This window comes from Anas acuta, chromosome 2, assembly GCF_963932015.1.
Source record: "Anas acuta chromosome 2, bAnaAcu1.1, whole genome shotgun sequence".
NCBI lineage: Eukaryota > Metazoa > Chordata > Aves > Anseriformes > Anatidae > Anas > Anas acuta.
The window spans coordinates 84681346-84705711 of NC_088980.1; the positions used below are offsets into that span (position 1 = coordinate 84681346).

The 24366-nt window shown below is 38.0% G+C and overlaps 1 protein-coding gene across 3 annotated transcripts; it reads right to left on the reverse strand.

Moving 5' to 3' along the window:
* Window positions 1-1331: 1331 nt before the first annotated feature.
* Window positions 1332-24313, reverse strand: MTRR (5-methyltetrahydrofolate-homocysteine methyltransferase reductase). 3 transcript variants are annotated; one of them, XM_068671023.1, is made up of 16 exons: window positions 24181-24313; window positions 23667-23841; window positions 21788-21970; window positions 19315-19468; window positions 18780-18897; window positions 17372-17744; window positions 15447-15569; window positions 14416-14569; window positions 12667-12755; window positions 10835-11015; window positions 9599-9641; window positions 7619-7805; window positions 5463-5581; window positions 3996-4088; window positions 3722-3901; window positions 1332-2749 (listed from the first exon to the last, which is right to left on the reverse strand). In XM_068671023.1, exons 3-16 carry the CDS (start codon window positions 21929-21931, stop codon window positions 2605-2607), a joined length of 2103 nt encoding a protein of 700 aa, XP_068527124.1. In that variant the 5' UTR covers window positions 21932-21970; window positions 23667-23841; window positions 24181-24313; the 3' UTR covers window positions 1332-2604. The 3 variants fall into 3 exon arrangements, with proteins under 3 accessions (XP_068527124.1, XP_068527123.1, XP_068527126.1); XM_068671022.1 differs by having other exon boundaries at window positions 23667-23900; window positions 24181-24307; XM_068671025.1 differs by having other exon boundaries at window positions 24125-24235.
* Between the last annotated feature and the right edge of the window lie 53 nt (window positions 24314-24366).

A 24366-nucleotide genomic window follows, 5' to 3' on the forward strand; every position in this document is an offset into this window, starting at 1 on the left:
GGTTATCTTATATAATCAATGTCACACCTGAAACCGGAGTACTGGATTCATTTTTGGTCTTTCCAACTCAGATGAAGCATAACTGGATCAAGAGATGGAGGCATGAGATTTCCCAAAGATCCCTTTCCTTACCAGGGCAGAAGAAATCCAGTGAAACTGAGAAGCTACAAAGTTGTTTGTGTAAGACCATCAACATATCAGATTGCTAAACGAATGAATATGGGATGAAAATATCCATGTTTATGTTACAGAAAACAAAAGTTGCAAGCATGTTCTCATACGAACCAATAAAGCTCAGAGCAGAGAAAGTGAAGGAAGCAGTTGGAATAAACATGGAAGCACTACTACTACTCTCAGGTGCAGTAGTCAGCTTCAAGTTAGAATGAGGAAACAACAACAAAAAAAATCATAGAACCATAGAATTGCTTGGGTCGGATATTGTTAAATACAATATAAATCCAGCCCCCTGCCATGGGCAGGGACACCTTCCCCCAGACCAGGCTGCCCAAAGCCCCATACAGCCTTGCCTCCAGGCGCCTCCAGGGGATGGGGCATCCACAGCTTCTCTGGGCAGCCTGTGCCTCACCACCCTCTGAGTGAAGAATTTCCTCTGAATAACTACCTTAAATCTCCCCTCTTTTAGTTTAACTCTGTTACCCCTTGTCCTGTCACTCCACTGCCTGACAGAGTCCTTCCCCAATTTTCCTGTAGGCCCTCTTTAGGTACTGGAAGGCTGAGGTCTCCCAGGAGCCTTCTCTTCTCCAGGCTGAAGGAACCCAAGTTCCTCAGCCTGTCTTCACAGAAGAGGTGCTCCAGTCCTCTCATGGCCCTGCTCTGGACTCACTCTAATAGGTCCATGTCCTTGTGCTGGGGGCTGCAGAGCTGAGCACAGGGCTCCACGTGGAATCTCATAAGAGCAGAGCAAAGGTGCAGAATCACCTCCCTTGCCCTCCTGACCACACTGCTTTTGATGCAGCCCAGGATATGGTTGGCTTTCTGGGCTGCAGGAACACGTTGCCGGCTCACACTGAGCTTCTCATCAACCAACGCCCCCAGGTCCTTCCTCCTCAGAGCTCTCAATCCATTCTCCACCCAGCCTTTATATGTGCTTGGGATTGTTCCAAGCCAGGTACAGGGCCTTGCATGTGGCCTTGTTGCACTTCATGAGGTTTGCACAGGCCCACCTCTCAAGCCTGTCCAGGTCTCTCTGGATGGCAACCCTTCCCTCCAGAGTGTCAACTGCACCACATAGTTTGGTGCCATCTGCAAACTCTTTTGAACCTTGAAAAGGTTTTGATTTAACTTGCATGATAAGGCAATTCATTAAAACGTTCAGTTTAAAAACATGATTTTATTCTGATCATAATTTTTCCATAAACATTTCTTGAATTACCTACAAATTAACAAATAATCAGTAGGCAAATACAAGCCTTGGAGTAAGTCATGTGGTTCTTGATTATGCATTAAGGACAAACAAAATGAGAGTTCTCCCAAGGAAATATACAACAATGTGTCTACAACACTCTCTCATATATTGTGTTTATCTTTAAAGACCTTAGTACGACAAAGGACCAAGAAGATGACGTGAATTTTTAGAAGTTAGAAAAAGCAAAGGAAAAGAGGAGAGATCTGAAGAGAAGTATGAATAACTTATACTTTCACTCTTCCAACTGCAACTCCAAACAGCACTTCTTTGGAAGAAGAATGGATATTTCAACAACTTGCTTCCAACATTTTCATTTCTGAAGTGAATTGTCTTAAGTAAGGGTAACTGCTTTAAAAACATAGTATTTCATTGTGTGTGTTCAACTTAAAAAAAATATTACCTTAGAAATCTAAAAAGTATTTACTAAGCAGTATTTTCTCCAGCAATCACATTCAACCCAACTGTTGATTTTTAAATAAAAAAATAAAATCACACAACAATCATTTTAGAGACAGGAATGAAAATAACTTAAAATGCATGAAAATCTAATAGGGATCAGCACTGAGTGTAGCAAAACTCAGATATAAGAATGATGCAATGAAAAAGCTAAGTATTAAAAAAACAAGAGGTGAAATTCTGCAGCAAATTTGTGTGCAATATTCTGGACCTTCATTCCTACTATTTTTGCTTGTGCAAAAATAGAAATACATAGGTATACACACGTGTATGTATGTATACTCACATGTATATGTATGTGCGTGTGTAGAAGGAAAATAGTCTTAAAAAATATTCAAATAAGTCCTAGCAAGTCAGTAATGTATTTGATGATGCACAGATTACTGCGCATTTACTTTGTAGCTTATGTATACATTATAGTAAAAAATATACATGACCTAATGTAAACGTACAATTATACTTGTACAAGTGCAAAAGTTCTTACTTTCTATATGAAAGCAGTAGTCAGAGAATCAAGGCACTATTATGCAATGTTACTAAAAACAATACACTTCAGAAGACAGGTTGGTTTGCTGTCCTTTAAAAGGTTTCCTGTATGAAAGATCAGCAGAGAAAGCTAACATGTGTGTGACAACAGCACTTTTGACAACAACTTCTAGTCAAAAGCATAAATGTGAAAGTAAAACACAAAATCTTTTGTGCTGTAAGTGCATAAGAAATATTTAGCTCCAAACATCCTGCAAATATCGTTTTGTTTCTCGAAGCATGGCCAGCATTTTCATCGCTTCCAATTTGTCAACTTCCATCTCCATGCTTAAAATGTCCACTACAGCATCACTTACACCATCAGCCATGTGCTTCTTATCCCTGGAAATAAAAAAGTAGGTGTAAAATGCATAATACGGTATTTTTCCTTTTATCAACAGCTTCAGAAACAGAATAATATTGGAAAATATATTAAAAACAAACAAAAAAATTGTATATTGTATGGCAAGTCATCCACTAAGTTTTCACATAGACAAGCATTGACAAGTACAAGAGATTCTCTCAAAAAAAATGTTACAAGATTTTCAGTGCATGGTAATACACATCAAAAAACTTGCACCGCCAATTAGGCTATCACAGAATAATTATTTACTTTTCAGGAGAACTGGACCTGCTGAAGTACAGTATTATATCCCCATATGGTTTCATCATACACAGAAACCTCACTTATTAATAATGCTATTTTTAATACAAATCATAGACGTTTACTCCAGGAGGAGAAAATACTGACAAAAAGCCCAATGTTCAAACAGTTGACCATATACCAACAAACTTCCTAAAAAAATATGGAACCTCCAGGTAAGTTAGCCTCTACACATAAGGCTTCTCACTGTAAAATATATTACTATTGTGGAACTTCATAAAGGCAATAGAATTTTGGAGTCTGTCATGACAAATCTTAATTTCTATATTCAGGTAGCATCCTGGCTTATCCACACCTGGAATGCAGCAGAGGTTTCTGCTATGTCACAGCTGTCCAATTTATCATCTCATGGATTCAAGTATCCCATTTTTTCAAAACAATCAATTAGTTTGAATCCTACTACAACTTATTTGAATACTAAAAGAAAAGAAGTAACAGGTGACTGAAACAAGCAGAACTGCGTAGTTACAAACTATTCTTTTGTAACTGTATTATACATGTATAAAAATGGACATAACAGACTAAGTTTTGGCATTCCAGGAAGGCTGTTTGAGCAACATGTTGGTCCTGTCTTTCATACAGCTCAAAGTCTTTCTAAAACCTCAAACTGTTCACTTTCTGAAACAGTCCATCTCCACATACATACTCACCCACACACATAGAAGTAACCGCTATCTTTCAGCAGGACTCTGGCAACTTCCTTAGCATAAAGCCTAAGGACATCTTGCACATACTTAGGCGAGGCTCCTTCTGCAGTTGAAGAGTCTCTTGAGAAACAAACCTTAAGATGAGTTAAAGTCCCATTTTCAAGAAAACATCTGAGCTCATCTCTGAAAGGCAATAAAAAGTGTTAGTAATGGCTCTGAGATAAGCATCCCCCATGAATACAAATTTAACACAGGAAATGTTAAATAGTGAACTTGCTTGAACAAATAGTCTCTATCATGATGCCGACAACCAAAGAACAGCCATGTCTCTCCAAAATGCCAGTCTGTATGTTCTTCCCTCAGCTTTTGCCTAAACAGCCAAAAGAAAAAAATAATTAAAAAAAAAAAAAAGAACTGTGCCAACTGTACGTAAACCCAATGTTGTTTTATCAAGAGCAGAAACTAAAACTCCTATAACCTTATTCTCATTCACAGTAGTGCTTTTATGGCTGTCCAGAGGCCTATGAATGTGAAATGGCTTAAGGTAAGTAACAGTGAAACCTTTCTTCTCTGATTTTCTTGAGTACTCACTTTTGGCCCAATTCAAAATCAATTAAATTCAAAGTTTTATTTTATTTATTTTTTTTTGTCACAGTTTCATATGGGAATAGTAAAGACTGGCACTTCTGAACATCTCACAAAACACTTCTGACTGCTGAATAAGGAGATTGCTACCCCTTAACCCTCGTTAGAAGCACTGTAAAAATACCCAGGGAAAGCTCAGCACAAACCATTTTTAGCATGCTTTTCATTTAGCTGTAGAAACCTCTTAGAGTCCATGAATAACAATCTATTTACCACTACACCATCAGAAAAGTTATTGTATTTTCTTGAAATAATGCTGAAGATATTACTTTACAGGGGTTTTAGCTGCTGCTTTCTAGTTATACTTTGAGAGGTGTTTTATTTAGCATTGATTAAATGTTTACGAAATGCTATGGATTCTTTAAAATACAAACCAAAATAAATCTGAGAGATAAAAATACCTGGGGGATAAAATTAAGTTAATACTTAGTAGTAGAAAGGACGGTACATAATGATCTGGTTAAAGCAGATGCATGGAGCCAGCAGCATCATGTCAAAACACCACCTTTCTCTCAGAGCAGTTTAAAAATAATTATTACAGGATGCAAGAAATTCCATTATCTTGCTAGTATGAATAAGTCACACAGGAATGATATGTTGGTTACCTATAAAGCTTACATTACCACCCAAATATTAAATTATTCCTGTTTATTCTGCATGTACCTGTAACTCTTTGAACAAGCTTCTTTATGCCTTACAAAATTACACTGCTGTAGATGGGGAGATGAAAGCAAAGAATGCTGTCAGAAGATGAGCAAAAACCAGAGCAGTGTCCCTTGTAATAACATACCCTAGATGCTTATTTTTGTTTGTTATGTCATGGTTTTGTTACCTTTTTTGCCTTGTACAGAGTTCCTTAAGCATTACAAAGAGAAAAAAGGACAAAGTTGTAAACAGCTCATAAAAACATTTGTGATTTGCCCTTTCTGGTTTAACAAAGAAGAGGGAGGAAAACACAAACAAACAAACAAAAAAACCCACACCATTTTTTTCCAAAAGAAAAAGATTAAAAGTAGATTAATTTTTCTACTTAGAAGCCTGAGGCTGTATTTTTTTCAACATAGAAAGATTGTTTTTCATTTAAAAATTTGGTACATACCTATGTTGCAGGAAACCAATAAATGGTGCAATTCCTGTTCCTGGACCAACCATCACAAAAGGGACAGAAGGGTCTGAAGGTAAGTGGAAAGTATTGTTTGGACGAGCAAAAATAGATATCTAAAATGAAATCAGACAAAATACAATTGAAGAGTATTCTTAAGAAGTTAAAGTATCATGACATTTTTAGAACCTTCAGAATGTTTATGTAGTGTGTGTGTACAGACACCCTTCCAAATCCTGAACTTCAGAGGTTACTTTTAATCCCACACCGACACGTGGAAAACAATTTCACTTGAGCTTCTGAAAAGCATGCCCTATTTACAGATCTATCGATCAATCTGGATAAAAATATGGCAAAGCCAAACAAACATGAGCTTCTGAATATGAAAGCGGACTGCACTGTAAGTTTGGTGAATTTCTAGAATTCATGGAAAGCGTGATAACGGTGCACAAAAGGAAGCTACGCTTGTTTACTGCTCTTATAGGCAATGGTTGTTTTTTTTTCTTTTTTAAAGTGAAACAAAAAACCACTGTGAACCACAGCACTGTGAAGTACGGTTAGAGATTTGTTTATAGTGAATTAAAGTCTACCGATACCCAGCTCGCTTTCTTAATTTTCACAAAAGTTTTACAGGAAGTCCAAAACGGCACACAGGTAAGGAGAGTCCAACAATTGCTCAAAGACCTTGGAAAATGGTTTATATCATTCCACTAGTATGATCTAATTCTGATCACCAGATCTGTGTCAGAAAGAAAGACAGATTATAATTTTCACAGGAGCCATGCCCCATTTTCTGACTGTACCTGGAATGAAAGATGACCATTCTTAACTCTTCAGAAGACCATTTAAAAATCAGCAGCAGCAATAGCGGAGTTTTACTCATTAAAATCATATGCAAGAATCCAATTTACTTTGCATATTAATTAGGAAACAATTTGAATTCACTTTCAAGTTTAAGGAGTTAAAAACTAGACCAAGTTATTTAAACTTTTGTTCTGTAAACCTGAGTGATTTAATACTACTCTTCTTATCATTAAATCCACAACAATGTTAAAACAACACTAATTTTTCTGTTTGATGATGATTAAAAAAAGAACAGTATAATTCTTGGTGCGGGGACAATGCTTCTATTTCTTAATACTTACTATTTCAAACGACACTTGAGTTAACAGACTATCTTCCCTATTAAGAATTCCAAATTTGTCATTCCTTTAAAAAGAATAATTCAACTGGTATACACACTTGTTCTAGGAAATAAATTAATCCATTTTGTATTGCTATTCCATATATTTTTGCAACCTATGTGTATTGCTGAACATTTATCTATTTTGAATTCTAGCTTGCACAGCAGATACAAATAGTTCTCATTTTTTTTCAGACTTAATTTGTAACAATCCTTCTGTTTGTTTTTTTCAGTCCATCTCTTCCTCATGTTTGAGCTTTAACATATTGCAAATCAAGTATACTCTAAATCAATAGAGATGTGAATACTGGGATAAGATGAATCATGCACATATTAATCAGTTTTTCCTGAGTTACTTTTTAAAAATTAAAAATAACTTACACGGGTTTTCATTACAATTCGCCAGACCAAGACCTTGTATTATCAGCAGTTTCCTTGTAACCAAGATTGTTTCCATATTTCTTAAATATATGTTAGAATGTCAATATTTTTTTTGTCATGTTATATGCAACACTATATAGAATGTATTTTACGATATACAGTATGATATATCTTCAGTTGGAAGGGACGTACGAGTATCAACAAGTCCAACTTGTGACTCTGCAAAGGGCAACCTAGGAGTTAAACCCAATGTCTAAGAGCATCGCCCAACTCGTTCTTGAACACAAACAGGCTTGGAGCTGTGATCACCTCACTGGGGAGTTTGTTCCAAGTCTTGACCACCTTCTCAGCCAAGAGCTTTTTCATGTTAGTGCTTGAACTTTTTTTTCCTGAACTCCCCCGATGAAGCTTTATGCTCATGTCCTAACTTACTGCAAAATGAACAAGCATACTGCTCCTGCCAAAACATCTGCAGTACAACCATCTGTAAACATCTGCATTTCAACAATCTGCAAACAATGAAACCTGCAGTTGTTTCAAAACATGTATAAATGTAACAGTTATGGAAATTTAGACTTAACATTCATACCTCTTCAGTTGGAGGGCTTCCTTCTTTCGTATTCAGAGTGTTTTTATTGGGGTGCAGTAGAGGTGCAACTAACTCAGCAAGCCAGCCTGTACATACTCCTTTCCGTGAGACTGGTCTAGTGGGACATGCAGGAAACTCCACAACATTAAAAACAAAGGACAGTTTTCCTGGCTGATACAAGTTTGAACTGTAAAGAAGCAAATATAAAAAAAAATAAATAAATAAAAATGAACTTAATGACCCAAAATAGCTCTGCTATCTTACAGCAGGTCCATTTTCAACTCAAACCATATTACCCAAATCAAGGTACGTTCAGTTACCTATGTAATATTTATATGCAGTTAGAAATTTTCTTAGGGTTGGACTCAAAGGCCAACGCCTATAGGATTCAATCAGAATTCCTCTCTGTAAGATTTACATGTGTGAGCTTGCTCTTGAGAAATCCACCAACCTCTTACAAGACACTCTAAACAGCATTGTTTGAAATAGTCAAGACCTGTGTTTTGTTGGTGGTATTTTCTGATTGGTCGTGTTGTTGTTTTTGTTGTTGTTGTTTCTGGTGGTGGTGTTTTGTTGTTTGTTTGATTTTGGTAACCAGGACATAATAATTTTTCCCCTCAGATTTTATCCTTCTATTCTCTTCTCTTTCTTCTTTAGATCTACTGCTTTCACTGGATGGTCTTGCAGAAGATCTGAAGCATTGCTCATGTTACTGTGTTCTTTTTACCTTATAGTGAAATAAAGTCAGTATTGTAATGGGCTAACTGCAAATGAAAAAAACACTGGGCAGGAACTGCCTCCTAGTGTGATTTTTTAGGAAGCTGGAGGGATTCCTGTAAGGAAGAGGGAGATAGGCAAAGCAGCATCTGAGACTGTAAGCCTCAAGAAAGTAATAATGCACACATCTTAAGCTAAGGAAGGCTGGCCCTTTGTAGAGATGTGCAGCAACTGTGTTAAAGAAAACCAGCTGGATTCTAATCTCCACAGCCAAAGCCTTTCCAGCTCCTGGTGCTGCCCTGCCAGCGAGGAGGCTGGGGGTGCCCCAGGAGCTGGGACACAGCCAGGACAGCTGGCCAAGGATGTCCCACATAGTGTAGGGTCATGGTCAGCAAAGTTAGGGTAAGGGGGAAGAATTTGGAATGATGGCATTTGTCTTCCCAAAAAAATGAGCTGTTGCCGACGGAAGGAAGACACAGACGCTCAATATGAGAGAACAGTGAACTTCAACTTTAATGGATAGCTCAGTCGCCTTTTATCTAGTTTGAACATAATCAACTCATACATATTGCAGAAACTAAGCTCAGGATTGGTTAACACTTCCCGGGCTTTTCAGTCTGGTCCTCCTTCTTTTGGCTACCTGTCCCGCCTTAAGGACTTTCCCGATAGCCCAAGGGCATCGTGTCCTTGAGCCTGATTGGCTCTCAGCCAGCTGCATACGTGCCAAGGCTCATGTGAGTTGAGTACGGTGCTTCACCAGCCCATTGTCTCCCAACTGCTCAACATCCACATGTCCTACCTCACTTAACGATTCCTCCACACTGAGCCCTGCTCTCCTCAAATTGGCTGAACACCTGCCTGCTGATGGGAAGTAGTGAACAAATTCCATGTTTGCTTTGCTTGCACATGTGGTTTTTGCTTTACCTGGTGAACTATCATTATCTCTCAACCCAGGATTTCTTGTGTTTTTACCTTTCTGATTGTCTCTCCCACCCCACCTGGTGAGAGTGAGAAAGTGGCTGTGTGGTGCCGAGCTGCCCATGTGTTAAAACCACAACAGAGAGAAAAGGGTGAGAAAACAGCATCAGGGCTTCAGATTTCAATATGATACAGAGGAATTCAAGAGTAAGGGGTAGATCAACTATTCTAAGCAAAATGGCCTTACAAAAGCAATTTAAAAGTTTGCTTTCTAAAAGATCATAGTGCATACACCGAAGAAAAAAGCACACAAATACTAAAGATACAACTTGAACACGTCATTACCTTGAAACTGAATAGAATCTGGCTTGCAATTTAGGAAGATGTTCTGAAAAATTAAAGGAAAGAAGGTATCACTTATTGTTTGATTCAGCCCAGTGAAAATCAAAATATTATGCGAGTGTTTACACTACAACAGGTAACAAGCATACTATAATTTTACTCTATTAACACTGAGTGTTTCTCATAAATAAGGTACTAGGATCTGAACCCTATTAGAAATAATTTTTAGGCTTTGTAGAACACCTGTCAGAGATATGATAAAATAAGGCCATAACAGTTAATTTCTATGGTTATCGGTTATTTAAAAACAACTGTAAGGTACACAGGAGAGATGCCAGTAGTTAGTGGACACGGTGAAGCTTCAAATTTAGTTTTCCCCGCCTTTCATCTGAGTGTGCTTTATGGAGTTGAAAAGTTGAGAAATGGAATTATTTGATTGAATGTTTCTGCTATACAAATGTCCTGGAAGCAGATGTGGCAGTGTGACTTCAAACTCTGATGAATACCTATTTAATGTTTTGAAATCACAGCTAAAAAAAAAAAACAAAACAAACACGACATAGTTTGTATGAGACAACAGAGCTTGTATTTACTTGTTTGTTAAATCCCTACAAATTACTAAGGAGTAATGAAGAAAATGATCTCAAGGCCATAAAAAGCAATTGTTTTGTTTCACATAATGAAACACATTAAGAAATTCCATTTTTTAATCTGGAAAGTAACTGTCAGTATTGTCAGATGCATTTGAGATGGCTGCATTTCAAGGCTCATTCCTTCCATGTTTCATACAAGGAACTTTGCAAGTGTGTTGGGCATAACATAAACACAAATGTAGTGGAAAAAGCTTTGTTTTGACAGATAAAAGCACAAGAATAAGAACACGAAGGCAGGGATATCAGGAGTTGTACAAACATGGCTTTTTGAATTGCAACCAGCTGATGAATTATTTCTTGAAGACACTAATCCTGCAAGCATCTCATGCTTATTTTTATGCACAGGAGCAACCCAGAGTCATTTGAAGCACAGGTATGTGACTAAAGTGCAGAATGAAGACCACAGACTACCACTGTAGAACAGAGTTTTGCCCCCAGCAATAGTCTTCATTTGATCACTATGGACACTATAATATTTCTACAGTGGTAACTGAACGGTCACCCCCCCATCCTGAGAAACTCAACACTTAGTTTGATGCATTTTCAGAATGAACTAAATCCAATTAAACCTAAATCAGTCACTTACCAATTAACAGGTTAAGTGAAGGCTTGCAGCTTGGAAAAGCACGAAGTAAATCCAGCAAGCAAACATTTGACTCTCTAATAAAACGGGTATAATCAGAGTTTCCTTGTCTGCTGCAAAGCTCCTGAAGCCTCCGTTTTTCTCCTGCGTTACTGGTGTACTCTACAAGGGCTCGCAAAAATGCCTGGAGTGAAGAAAATAAGAGTGGAGGGTAAAAAGAAATACTCCAGTTGGACAAACCTGGGAAAAGCTTGTGTTGCCTGGAGATAGGAAGCCAGCTTGCAGGCTAATGAATAATACAATTTATTTTCCAATGTACACTTTCACCTACCGTGACATTTACACCCCTATTCCCCACCCCTCAATGTCTGGGGCAAGCTAGTACGTCAAAAAATCCTACTTTGCCTGACTGAGGGAAGAGAAGGCAAAAGGCATTTCCAAATAAAACCCAAACTTAGGAAAGACTTTATTTATGTATTTGCACTTTAGTAACAGCCCCATAACACAAATTAGTCCAAGACAAAACACCATTTGCCAAGTTACAGAAGCTGGGAAGGGAGTAATACAAAGTCTTAGAAGTGGTATTACTGTAAATAAAGTATGGTATTTATGAGTCATGTAAATGTCACTGCGGTGTTTTATTCTGTATTTATGCCTACTTAATGGTAGTGCAAGCTTTTCTTAAGGGAAGATTAAGTACAGCTTGCAATATAAAGCAAAATTCAGATGCAAGTAGTTCCAGGGTTTCTTTTGTTTTGTCTGTTTGTTTTCCAAAAGGCAAGGTGGAAATAGACACAATGCTTAAAAGGTAAGCGATCTAAAATAGCCAGTGCAATCAGAGTACTTACTCTACACAAAAGAACACCAGAAAATTAATTTGATTTTGGCCAAACACCAGATTCCAGAAAATAACTCCAGATTATGGAGCTGCAGGGCACTCTATTCTGAGCAGGAAACAATGCAGATAGGTTATATGATTGGGCGATACTCCCCAGACAGCACCCTCTGCCTACTCTTATTATTGAGAAAAAGATTCAAAAACAGTTACATGTAGTGCTGAAAAGGTTGTCTCAATTGAATGATTCTCTTCTACAGTATATTGTCTAATAATGACATGCTGGATGCTACTGTGAAATTCACTTGAATGAGAAGTCCTTCCAAAAACTGACTTCCTTCGCAGATCCAAGCAACACAACTGTAACTTCACACTTCACACAAATTTATCTTTAAAATGTGTTTTGACAATACCAGAAATACCCATGCATTTCTAATTGCAAGCTTCTGATTTTTTTCCAGGCACAAAATGCAAGAGAAGTAATAAACACACATTTTGAGAACAAATACGCAACCAAAAATCTTTCTTTGAATTCTGCCTTACTGAAATTTAACTTACTGAAGTTACTGAAATTCTCAAGAAAAGCTTTAAAGTATTTTGAAGGTATTACGTGATGCCTGTATAAAGCAATATGCGTCCAGTGACAAAACAGGACAGACACGGGTCCTCTTTGACTAGAAGGAATGATTTCTCTTCAATGCCTACAGCCAGGTTCTGTCAGCCTTCCAGTTATATGAAACCAACTATCTAGCACTTTCCTATGTAATTCCAGATTACTTATGAATACAGAATGGTAATGGGGATTTTGGTATCTCATAGTTTGTCCAATAAAGCACTAAGAGCAAAATTTCTTGGAACAAGGAAACAGCAGTATGCAAGCTGACAACCCTTATTCACCAAAAACACAGTAACAAGACACAAAGCAAGGACAGAACTTCAAGTAGCTACACAGAGTAGAATTACTATGGATTTCCCTTCAAAAGTGAAAACAAACACACACCTTTTTGGGAATTGCTCTTATTTCCAGACACCAGGTTAGAATGAATTTCAGAGTGCTCCTTTCAGGGATGTGTTGTGGACGAGATGCTCCTAGTTTAGGGAGGAGGAAAAAAAAACCAAACACAAAAATACATCTATTTATATATCTAATTTATATTTATATATCTAATATATCTAACATCCAAAAATAGCATCACAGAACTATCAATTCATGATAGTTCTATCACAGAATATCAATTAATGCATATTTAATTGTTCCTTCAAGAAATACCATATACCTAAGCTTCATTCAATTCTGTATGATTGAGCCCAACTGATTTGTGGCAATTTTAAACTAAACTAAACTAAACAGTAATTTTAAACTAAACAGGTTTTCCAAAGAAAAGACAAAAAAAAAAGTTACCAAGAAAGCAGGAAACAAGAAGAAAAGTGAAGTGTAATACATGAGTGTTCAAATATATAAATATATTTATTTATTTATTTTTATTATTATTTTTTTGGCTATGCCACTCAAGGCCTTTTTGCCACTTCTCATCTTGGAGAAATTCTGAGGAATGCTTACAAGGAAAAGTATCATCTACATTTTTCCCCCCTCTATGAATAAACACTCCTGAAAAATCGAACATGCTGATGTTTTCTAATGATCTAAACAAAGGAGTATTTGGCTACCTCTTAATGGAATCAGCCAAGGGTCCACAGGTAGCATTTGGATACCTCTTAATGGGTCCAGGCAGGCTCAGCCTTGTGATGTGCCATGCTAAAGCAGCTACTCCCCATACTAAGCTAACCCCAAAAGCAATATAAGATCACTTACTTGACAAAACTTATTAACAAGCTCTGCAAGTCCCAGATTGTTTAATTACAGACCCCACTTGCATGTTAGGATTTCTCTTGATACTGTTTCTTGGCTTCAAGTTCTAGTTACTCATTCTTACTGTACGTTTCTCTTTTCAAGAGGCCTTTAATAAATTTTGGTCTAAGAATATATCCTTTGCTAAATTATGTTTTCGTATCAGCATTACTTGACTGAACTCTTGCTAAAAAGCACAAAATTTACTTTTAGACAGTAAGAGGATTGACATAAGCAAAATGCACGAAAGAAGCATCCATTTTCATATTTCCATGAACTTTTTCTGGAACACGCTGACAGCATTTCAAAATAAGTGCTTAATCCTCTTCCAAGGATGCTCATATGTACAATAAAGGACATCTATGGGAAAGCAGGATCTGCTCAACAGACTATGTGCCAGACTGCTAGATAATTTCTCTGTTTTGTCCCCTCACTTGATCTCACATACTTCATCAGAGAATTCACAGGCTGCACAAAGAGGATACACATAGGGCAATGAGCCCCTTAAAAGGCACCTTGCAGAAGCACTAAGACTTCTGCTCTGAGAGCGCAGTCCTCCCAGGATGTAAGGCAGATGAATGTGAAGTGCTGTATTTCTGAGAAATTTCACTTAGAAATGTTCGGTTATATGCTTAAAGGTTTATCTCCATAAACATGAAGGAGAACAGAGGAACCTCAATACCAGACTGAAGTTCCCATTATAAGTTAACTTATCTACAGTAAAAACAAGCAGCAGCATTTTGTGTCCTCTCCTGCCGACGTATCTCTGGCTTCTGAAATGCCTCTACAAAATGACAGCTGTGTCCCAGTATTGAACTTAAAAATGTTCAGAACCATGCATACCAACTACTACTAACACAGAAAGGAATACTTGTTTATGAGCAGCGCATCACACCTTACCTTTCTTTTTCGTGCCCTCCTTAACCTTTACACAAACAAAGCACTCCCCTCTTTCAGAAAGTCCCAAGACATGAAGAAGTTCTTCCACCTCGCTGACACTGTTGGGACATACTACACAGAAGGCATCTCCAGGTTGGTAGTCAAAGGCTGTATTCTGTTTTAAAATATGAAATCATTTCCATAAAATTGTAAGATAAACCAAAAAGACAACAGCATTCCTATGCCTAACAGCAATCCTCCTACTATTACAGAGGTATGTTTTTTTGCTCTGTGCTAGGATTCTGTTTCGATGACATCAGAAACTAATACTCATGTTTTTCTTGCTGGTTTAACTTCATTGATTAGAAAAACTTTTCCTCATCTGGTTTAAATATTTGGACACACTTTAGTAAAAACCACTGAGCAGTCTAAACAGAAGAAAAATAATGACGCATTAAACAGGAGGTGTTATATAATCAGCCCACATCATTAACCACCAATGTGCTTTGTTTTCTGGTTTGAGAAGAACAGAGAAATGAAGTCCTTATACTGAATACATCTAAGGTAACAGAAGTTAACAGTTTAAGTACTATGTTAAAAAGCGAGAAGAAATGAATTCCAGAGGATGACGCAGATCTCAAAAGCTCCAAGATAATGAACCAAGGATTCTTACCTCCTGCTTATACTACTCAAATTACTGCTTTGTGTAGATTACCTACCAGAACGAATAACCACAGTTTACTATACAGTTTCTGAGTGTTTTGTAGGTTGCATATTTAATTCAATACCAGATCCATGGTTATTCCATGGTATTGAATGTACAACTTCTGTAAAGTTCTGGCTTCTTTGGAGCCATGTCTTTCAGTGAACAAATCAGACTTTGCACTTAAAAAGTGAATCAGCCTAAGCTGACATCATCCTGTTCTAGAGGGAATTCTTTTTTCTTTTTAAGCCATCGAATCTTCTTCCCCCAGTTATTACGCACAATACACATGCTCTTTACCCTACATTTCTGCCCACTTAAAAAAAGAAAAAAGCCACCACTAACTTACTGCAATATTGAGTTCTAAAAGCAACGCAGTTTTCATCGCATCTCCTCTAGTGAGCTGGACTGCTTTTGTAACTGGCACTGTGAAGGTTTTTCCCTCTGAAAACAGTATGGATGGATGTGGATTCTGAAAAAGGAGACGTGAAAACTTACATTAAAAAATGCGAAGTAGCTGAACGACAGCTTAGTATAATACACAGGAATTACTGCTGACACTTTTTTTTTTTTGAAACAATCTTAGGAAACAATTCAAGACAATAAGGAGGAAAAACATGCATCTTCAATATGTATACACACACACACACACACAGGGTGTTTTGTTCTACATTTTTTAAAATCATATTTAAGTAGTACAAGGCATACATTGAACTATAAAAGGTCCATAAGCTTTAACAGCCCGATGGGCCTATACTATTACAAAATGAAGTTAGTCGTTTCCTTTATTAAGCTGTCTTAAAAACAGCTGATTTCATTTTATGGGTTAGTGACCAGCCCCTCTTTTTAAGCACCGTTAGCATCACTTTCAACCTGAGTGTTAGTCTGTACTCAAAGAGAACCTCTAAATCACAAATCTTCATTTCAGTAATTTGGATTGCTTAACTCAACAGCTCGGCCTCAGATCTGCCTCATTCCCACATCTGCACTTTTGGCTGATCCCAGCTGCCATCTCTTGGTTGGCATTACTTGAGTACTGGGGAATAGGGCCCCTGCCCTCTTGGCTGTTACCATGCTCAGCTACTGTCTCCCTGTCCCTTCTATGGCAGCCAGCCTTAACTGCTCCCTTGAGGAGATAACCAAAACATCTGTCCTTTGGCAAGCAATCAGAAAAGTTTGAGTCACACTTTCCAGTTCATTCTGAACATTGAATTTACCAACTGGAAACGATCACTAGCTTATGCTAATTCTTCTCTTTGTACATCAGGACTTGGTTCTACATGGTTTCATTATGAAAGCACATTGACTTTTGATCTGCAGGGCATATGCTGTCTTCAAGAGGAAAATTATGATCATATATTTACAAGTTTAAGTTACTAAATATGCAGCAGTATTTTGAAGAACTTTAAACCCTCTCATGGCATTCTGCAAGTACTAGAAATCTGAACTGAAGTTGTACTATACTCCTTTCCATAGGGAGAATTTTCATTGTCTGAACATGATGGATTATTTATTTAAAACACATAAATTGAATACTGATTATTTTAATTCTTCCATTCCCAGCACTGCAGTGCCATTCCTTTATCAAATTATTATTTAGTTAAACTATACTTCAGCCCAAAGCAGAGCAGGCTGAGGGGGAGGCCTCATGGCGCCCTGCAGCTCCCTCACGAGGGGAGTGGAGGGGCAGACGCTGAGCTCTGCTCTCTGGGGACAGCGACAGGACCCGAGGGAATGGCATGGAGCTGGGACAGGGGAGGGTCAGGCTGGGGGTTAGGGAAAGGGTCTGCACTCAGAAGGTGGTTGGGCACGGGGACAGGCTCCTCAGGGCAGGTGTCACGGCACTGGGCCTGCTGGAGTTTAAGAAGCATTTGGACAAGGCTCCCAGACACATGGTCTGATTTTTTGAGTGTTCCTGTGGAGTGCCAGGAGTTGGGTCTCGATAATCCCTGAGTCCCTTCCGACTCAGGATATTCTGTGATTCTCTACTTCAACATATGCATCCTTAACTCATGTGGTTAAGGACTACATTCTTACCATATAAATGGACTCTTAATTTAAAATCAGTAAAACGCCTGTGTTCAGGGATGTATTTCCTTTAGATATGTATCCATTTGTTCTTTTGAACCATATAAATGGCCTTTTAATTTAAAATCAGTAAAACACCTGTGTTCAGGGATGTATTTCCTTTAGATATGTATCCATTTGTTCTTTTGAACTCACGATCCTAAGAAGATAAGAGACTTTCATCGTTCAAACTTCAAAATTCCTTACCTCACCATGGGTGTCCTGAAACTGCACCTCTATATACTCTGGTGGCAAGACAGGGATATTAAGAGCAGCCTGAGAGATGGGAGGGACAGAGTGAACAAGCGAAGGTTCTGTGTCTCTAGCTGAAGCCAGAAGATTGATGTCAACCGGTTTCTGTGATGAAACATCGGAACTTGCATCTCCCTCATCTTCTAGTTTCAAGTTCTGTATTTCTGAGCTTAAGTTTAGTTCATGCCCAACACGGGCGGCTGCAGACAGAGTGCTAGAAACAGCACTAACATCGTTGCTCATGCTTTCTTTTTCTTTCTGCAATAGAAACACTTTCTTGAGGGCAAGCCAAAGTCCATCAATCCAAGGATCAACCACTAGTTCTAACCTGGGGAGGAAAGAGAAGAATAAAGAAAAAGAAAAAGAAAACAGAAGGAAAGAGCGAGAGAGAAGGGGAAGGATGAACAGGGGAGAGAGGAATGATCTCATTGTGACTTTCTGGACTGTTAATTTATAAATGATGAAGAGAGCAAAAAAGTTAAAAAGTAAAAAATACACCATTCATTTTCTTTTTTATATATATTCGCAGCTGTTATCTAAATGACTTGTTTGTTAAAACAAGTATTTGCATTTCATACTAACGCAATGTAAGTTTATGGAGTCTGCAGTAGGCTCACTTTCCAGTTTCTCATTTTTATTTTCTAATGTTGAACTTCGTGACAGAAAAGGATGATAGCAAAACCCGAAACTTTTCACTGTGTAACAGCAACATCAGTATCTTAAAATATAACATTCCATTTTTTACTATTTTAGAACAAGATAAAAGTTTTATGATTATGGCAATGTTTGTTTTCAACTGTCTCGTGCCATCATGAACAGAACTATTATAATCTGTACTTCAAAATAAGCAAGCCAAGACTGCAGCCTGCTGGCCAGAAAGAACAACAGAATAGAAAGGGAATTGTTCTCTTACATTATTCTTCCACGGTAATTTTAAAAACGTTTTATATAATTCCTTTACAAGAAAAGGCTTTTTTTTAAGCAAAATGCAAAAAAAAAATTAAAAAACATTTTACAGTTCACCTAAAGCAGCCCCACTGTATACATGCCATGGAACTGCTTTTACTTACTTCAGTAATCTTGGACAAAATTTTAAAAGCCTTTATTTATTCTGAATTCCTTAATTTCTAAAACTGCTGAATGCCATCCATTTTTATAGGCATTACAGATGCTTGCTCAGACTTTAAAAATGCAGTTCCATTCAAATGTAATTAAGACTGAAACAGCACAGGTTCGGACAGGACTCATTCCTAGAAGGTGTTATCAGACTCAGCTGATTTCAAAGAGTTCAAAGCATTTAGTAAAAATCATACCTGATTATGGATTTTGTTTATCCAGTATGCAAAACTCATTCAGTTCTTACCCTACACAATCATCTGCTAATCCTGTGTCATAGAAGTGCTGGGCACCAAGTTCTTGAAGTCGTCGGTCTACTGTCTTTCCACCATTGCAAAAGAACGTGTACTCTGAATCTCCCAGCCCTAACAAATACAAGGAAAGAAATCATGTCAGTCAGCAAGCCACAGAGGCGTCACAGACGACCTAATAAAGATCTAAAATTAAAATACAGGATTTTCTTGCAGGCAAGCAGGATAACCTGACACATCTAAGTGTGTGTAAGGATGACACTTTTATGACTTAAAGAAAAGAAGGAAAAGAAAGAAAAGAAAGAAAATCTGTGTTTGTCCCAAAGCATCGTTGAAAAAGTTGTTCTTCCTTCACAAATCTAAGATGTAGAATTTACTCAAAAATACTTTGCTTTAGATATTTAACACTTCAGAATAACGCTGCTTTAGATAGGGGCTTTAAAAAAACCTAACCATTCTTATAGGAAAATGCAAGGAGTTGAAATAATTAGAAACAGAGTGAGGCCAATAATATACAAAACACTACATCACCTAACAATCCATACTGGAGGTGTGCGAAATGATCAGGTGGCAAGTTCTTATCCTGAATTTTCTTAACGAACTTGCGGGCAGTGTCTGGTGGGTCTCCAGTACCAGTAGTAGAAATAACAATAACTACAGGATCCTTTTCTCCTTCCAAGTTATACTACAATGAACAGAACAAGTAAGTTATAAGGCACCATTTGATACGTATTTGTGGCCTTGCACATTATTTTCCTCTTTTCCTTTTCCCAAAGGTACACGGAAAAGCATTTAATCTCATTTTACCTGTATTAAACCACAGAAACGCTTTCACGTAATTACAAGTTCTTTTGTGGATGCAAACTGTAATCCTGTTTGTAACTTTGTTTATTAATGTAAGGTACAGAACCACATGAACAGAAGAATAATGGTAGCCTGTCTACTAGAAACCATGTGAACAATTACGTTACTCCTTAGCCTCCTCTTTGCCATAAGAAGCAACCCCATCTCCTACAACTGCTCCATGATGGTTTCAGTTTAAACTCAATCCCAGCACTCCAATAAAACAATAGAGATATGAGAAAATATACACAAAGACTGCAAGAAATACTATTTAATTGTTTCAGGCAGTGTCAGGACTGAAGTTCAAAACTTCAGGGTTTGAGTTTTATTCTAAACACTTCACTTCATAAATCACTCGAACTGTATCTCCTTCTCTAGGCATGTGGAGGTTACTCTTTACATCTGAAATCCAGAAAAGTTAGGAACACAAAGAAACACGTTATCAAGTGGTTTTGCTGTTGTCATTGTTTTCCACAACTTTCCTGAAGAACCTAGGAACAGTTGGAAGGAGCAACTTAAATTGCCACCTCAAACAGCATCCTGCCTGCGGCAGTGTCCAACAGCAGGGGTCTAGAGAAGCAGAAGAGGAAGCAGGAGTAAGCATGCCAGGACATTTCTCAAGTGTTTTGCCAGACCTCAGTGAGTTGCCGTCCATGGACATTCCAAAACAGTTTTGTCTTTTACAAGATCAAGTAAACTCCAAGCACACACAAATTCCTGAGCTTCCAAAATGGAACTATAAGTTGTGGGGAAAAAAAAATTAAATAAATGAAAAAGTCTTAGCAGCTCTCTTCCAGTAATTTGGATCTGCAGAGCTTTCACAGATGATTTAATAACTACGAGAACTTCAGTGCACTGCCACAGGTGACTATTGCATTAACAAATAAAAGTCTCTTCTTCAAGTACAAAATGCAAGGGCCTACTGGTATAACAAAAGTGTTACATAAAATTGTGTCCCATGGAAAAAAAAAAAAAAAGATAAAAGTTTCAAAAGAAAAAGCTGGTGTATTAGAACAGAGTTAGGATTAGTTCATTAAATTCCTGCTTGCTCCACTACATTCTCCTTAGCAAACGTGTGAAGAGTTTCAAAGAAATACCCAGCAAACACATAAAGGGCCGGGCCTTCTAACTGACTAGTATGGACAAAACAGAAGCATCTCACTTCCTGACCTCAGGCACACACACACCTCTTTGAACTACGCAGGTTGTGAAGTAAGCTGTCAGATCCAACTCACCCAGAGGAATTCACAAGGGGTCACACAACTCAAACATGCTCTTGCTGATGTAAATTGTCATCCTGCCTTCCGTCCTCTAATTACAACTACACTTCTGTAAGTTCTCTTTATTTACAGTGAAGGCAAAGGAAAAGCTTAAGCAATGAAATCTGTAAAGCCGTAGAATTTTCTCCTCAGTGCTTAATTCTCACATTCTCAATTCAGTGCACCTTTATGCCCCATGAATAACTCCCAGCTCTGAGTTGTCTTGTCAAATTTGACAAACTGCATTTATTCAAGTGCAGGCCACTAACAGGGCTAGAAATACCCAGCCTGCTGCCTTCCTGAAACTAATCTACAAACTTGTCAAATACAGAAGAAACTAAATGGAAGAATATAAGGAGAATCTCCACATTCTCTGCTGGCTGGCTAAGTCTCCTTCTAAGACTTTACTACATATTTGGAGAGCATTCATTCAAAATCAGATGTCCAGCTACAAAAGAAAGTGTGCTCCCAAGAAAGCAACTTGCTAAAAGGGAACTGAATTATTTTTATAAGCTTCTCACATTTTCCAATGCATGAACAACAAATAAACTGAATAATAATTTCTACTGACAGGAAAGTTGACCGACAAATAATGAATTCATTCAGTACTGCACACACAATTAGCTTTCAAGAAGTCACTGTACTGATTTTAGGAACAGAGATCACATATACTCATTTACTATTCTAGTACGAAAAATCACCAGAAAGATTTGGCAGAAGGCTATCATGAGTATCGATCCATGTTATTGATTCCTAAAACCTGCAAATTTAAAACTAGATGATGTATTTTAGGTAGATAAATGTGCTCAGACTTCACTGTTATTAACAGCCACCACTCAAGCACATGAAGAAAAACGTAGCTCTTAAATAACTCTTTTTCAAAACAGCACAGAGTATCTCACCTTGTCCATTTCACTTATACAGTGCATATCAGCTTCAAATCCGCGGGCACCTGCTTGCATGCATATTTCCTCAGCTATGGCTTTTGCCTGCCCTTTCTGTGTTGCATAGAGGAGCAAAAACCTCCTTTTTAAATCACAGCACATTTTCCAAAACAGGGTACTTTTTAAATTTTATTTAAGACACTGCAGAGGAAAAAAAAAAAAAGAAAAAGAAGCAAATTTACTGCATGCGGAACGGCAAGATTTTGCCCTGTTTATTAGATTAAAAAGAGATACTTTAAAAGGATAGCAGTATTGGTGTTTTAACTTGGAAAGAGGGCATCTACTCTGAAGAGAAGTCTTTTCTCACAACTAGGCTTTGCAGGCCAGGATATGAAGGATTCAGTTAAGTGTGCTGTACTATCTTGATATTGCAATAATATGGCAGAGTGCCAAGCTCAGAACCTAGTTTATAAGCAATACAATACAGGAAAAAAATCATGAAAATAAATACTCTTTTTATTACATAAGTTTTATTTTCCATTTTAGGTTACTGACTGCTTTAGTCAGTTTTCTGAGATGCATTTGAAAAAAAACAAAATACATAATTTGGTGACATCAAACTACAACATTTGATCAATATTTTTAATTCTTAATTTCTTCTTCTCTGAAATCAGCATTTTATTTTTTTTACCTGAATGCTCTTACATGCCATTCTCTATGTCTGTATTTTTAAACGTAAGCATTATTTTTCATTCCCTATTTCAAAAAGGAGCTTCTTATACAACTCCTGAGCTTACGCTTTTGATGTTTTTTCTTCAAATAAGAAATAAATCTTAGAGAAATCTTCTGCAATGTAAAATTTCACTCCTTCCCAAAGTCTTGAAAGAAGAAGGAGAAACAAGATGCACATCTTTATCCATCTGCCTGTCCCATAAAACCTCTCTCATTCAAGCTTTTCTTTTGTGAATTTGACACAGACAAAAGACAGAAGATAAGAGGTCAACTTCAAGAAGCAGTGAATAAGAGAGACAATTAAAATGTCTCTTGTGCATATATTGCAAATTAATCTTCTGCTAGTGCTTTGTTACTGCTTGGGAGCTGCAGTAGAACTCGAATACCTAGAATGAAAACTCAGCAATTTTAGTTCCAAACTTGAGACTTTTTTTTCATGTGCCTGGACCCAGTTTGCTGTACTTCACCTATGGCACCCCCACTGATTCAAGTACATACATCAATTTACGTAGACCTGTAGCAAAATAATTTCAGGCACTTCTTTTTTCCTTGTTTCTTCCAGGGAAAACAGAAAAAGAATACTGCACTCTATTCATATGGCAAAATATGTCTCCCCACGGTATTGCAGGGCGTATCTGCTATTATGATACTGAGGGTTTTTTTTTAAAGCACACTTGTAAAACAAATGTGGTAAAATTAAATGACAGCTTCTTAAGAGTACAGTGCCTGTACCATACCCGAATTCCATGAAACACAAAATTACTAGGAAAATGTAAGGCTTTAGTTGTATTTTTTCTATTACATTTTCCAGCACAATTTTTACTTTAAATTGACATTGCTTTACCTAAAAAATATTTAAATTCATTCAAATAACTGACTTCATGTGCACAGAAAAAGATGCACAAGCCAAATAATAGACAGACTGATTTTTCACCCTCCTTTTACAAAAGAAATACTACCATTTGACCACATAGAAATTACAAGGGTTCATACGAAATTCATTGTCACTACCCTCAGTAGTGAAACAAACAGAGATCTGTCCCAGTCATGTGCTGTGCTTCCAACCTGATTGCTCTTTTGTCAGCAGGTGGCAATGTCTGGCTGTGGAGAAATAGAATAATAAAGGTGAAATGGTGTTTCTTTATTAGTATGTTCTTTCTCATACCTTAGAAAAGGAGAAAGATGACCAGTTTTCCACTTGAGCTACACAGTGCCTCTGCAGGACCCTCACACTCTTCTGTGGTGCTTCAAACAGGGCTGTGAAACTGTGGTTTCACGGACAGGTCAGTTTATATGTCATTTTTTCAGCAGATATTGGCTCGTTCAGAATACCTTTCACCCTGCAACCGAGACAACAAGACACGTGAACTTCACCAAAAGCAGTCTCAAGCAGCAGTTCCTTCAGAAGATAAAATAAAATCGCATAGTAAACCTCCTACTGCACCGGAAATAAGTATTTTTTTTATTATTTTTGGTATCTTCAGGGGGAGAGCTGCCCCTGAGGAGGGCCGGTGCCTGACGCACTAAGGCAGCCCCAGCAGCAACCACAGCCCCCCACAGCGCTCCCAGCGCCCGGTCCTACCACCACCACCCCCCTTGGGACCCTCGTGCTTTTCCTCTCACCCCTATTTCTACCCAAAAACGCCATTTTCCCGAGTTCCCGTCACCAACAGCCCTACCCGAGCACGGCCCCCGCAGTACCGAGCCCGGCCGCGCCGAGCAGCGCCGTGAGGGCGGCGGAAGCTCCCGGCGGCCCGCGGTGCCCGTGATGGCGGCGGAGGCGAGGCCGCGGCTCCAAGCAGCAGCAGGAGGCGGGAGGGAGGGAGGGAGCCGCAGCCGGGCCGCCGGGCAGGGTTTCAGCGCGT

Bases quoted from the DNA above. Each gene is read 5' to 3' on its own strand.
- MTRR (XM_068671023.1), bottom strand. From the start codon at position 21,931: ATGTGCTGTGATTTAAAAAGGAGGTTTTTGCTCCTCTATGCAACACAG. The intron at 14,570-15,446 runs GTAAGTTAGTGG...ATTTTAAAACAG, and splicing joins TTTTAGAACTCAATATTGCA to AATACAGCCTTTGACTACCA. The intron at 12,756-14,415 runs GTAAGGTGTGAT...TCCCTAAACTAG, and splicing joins GGAGGGCACGAAAAAGAAAG to GAGCATCTCGTCCACAACAC.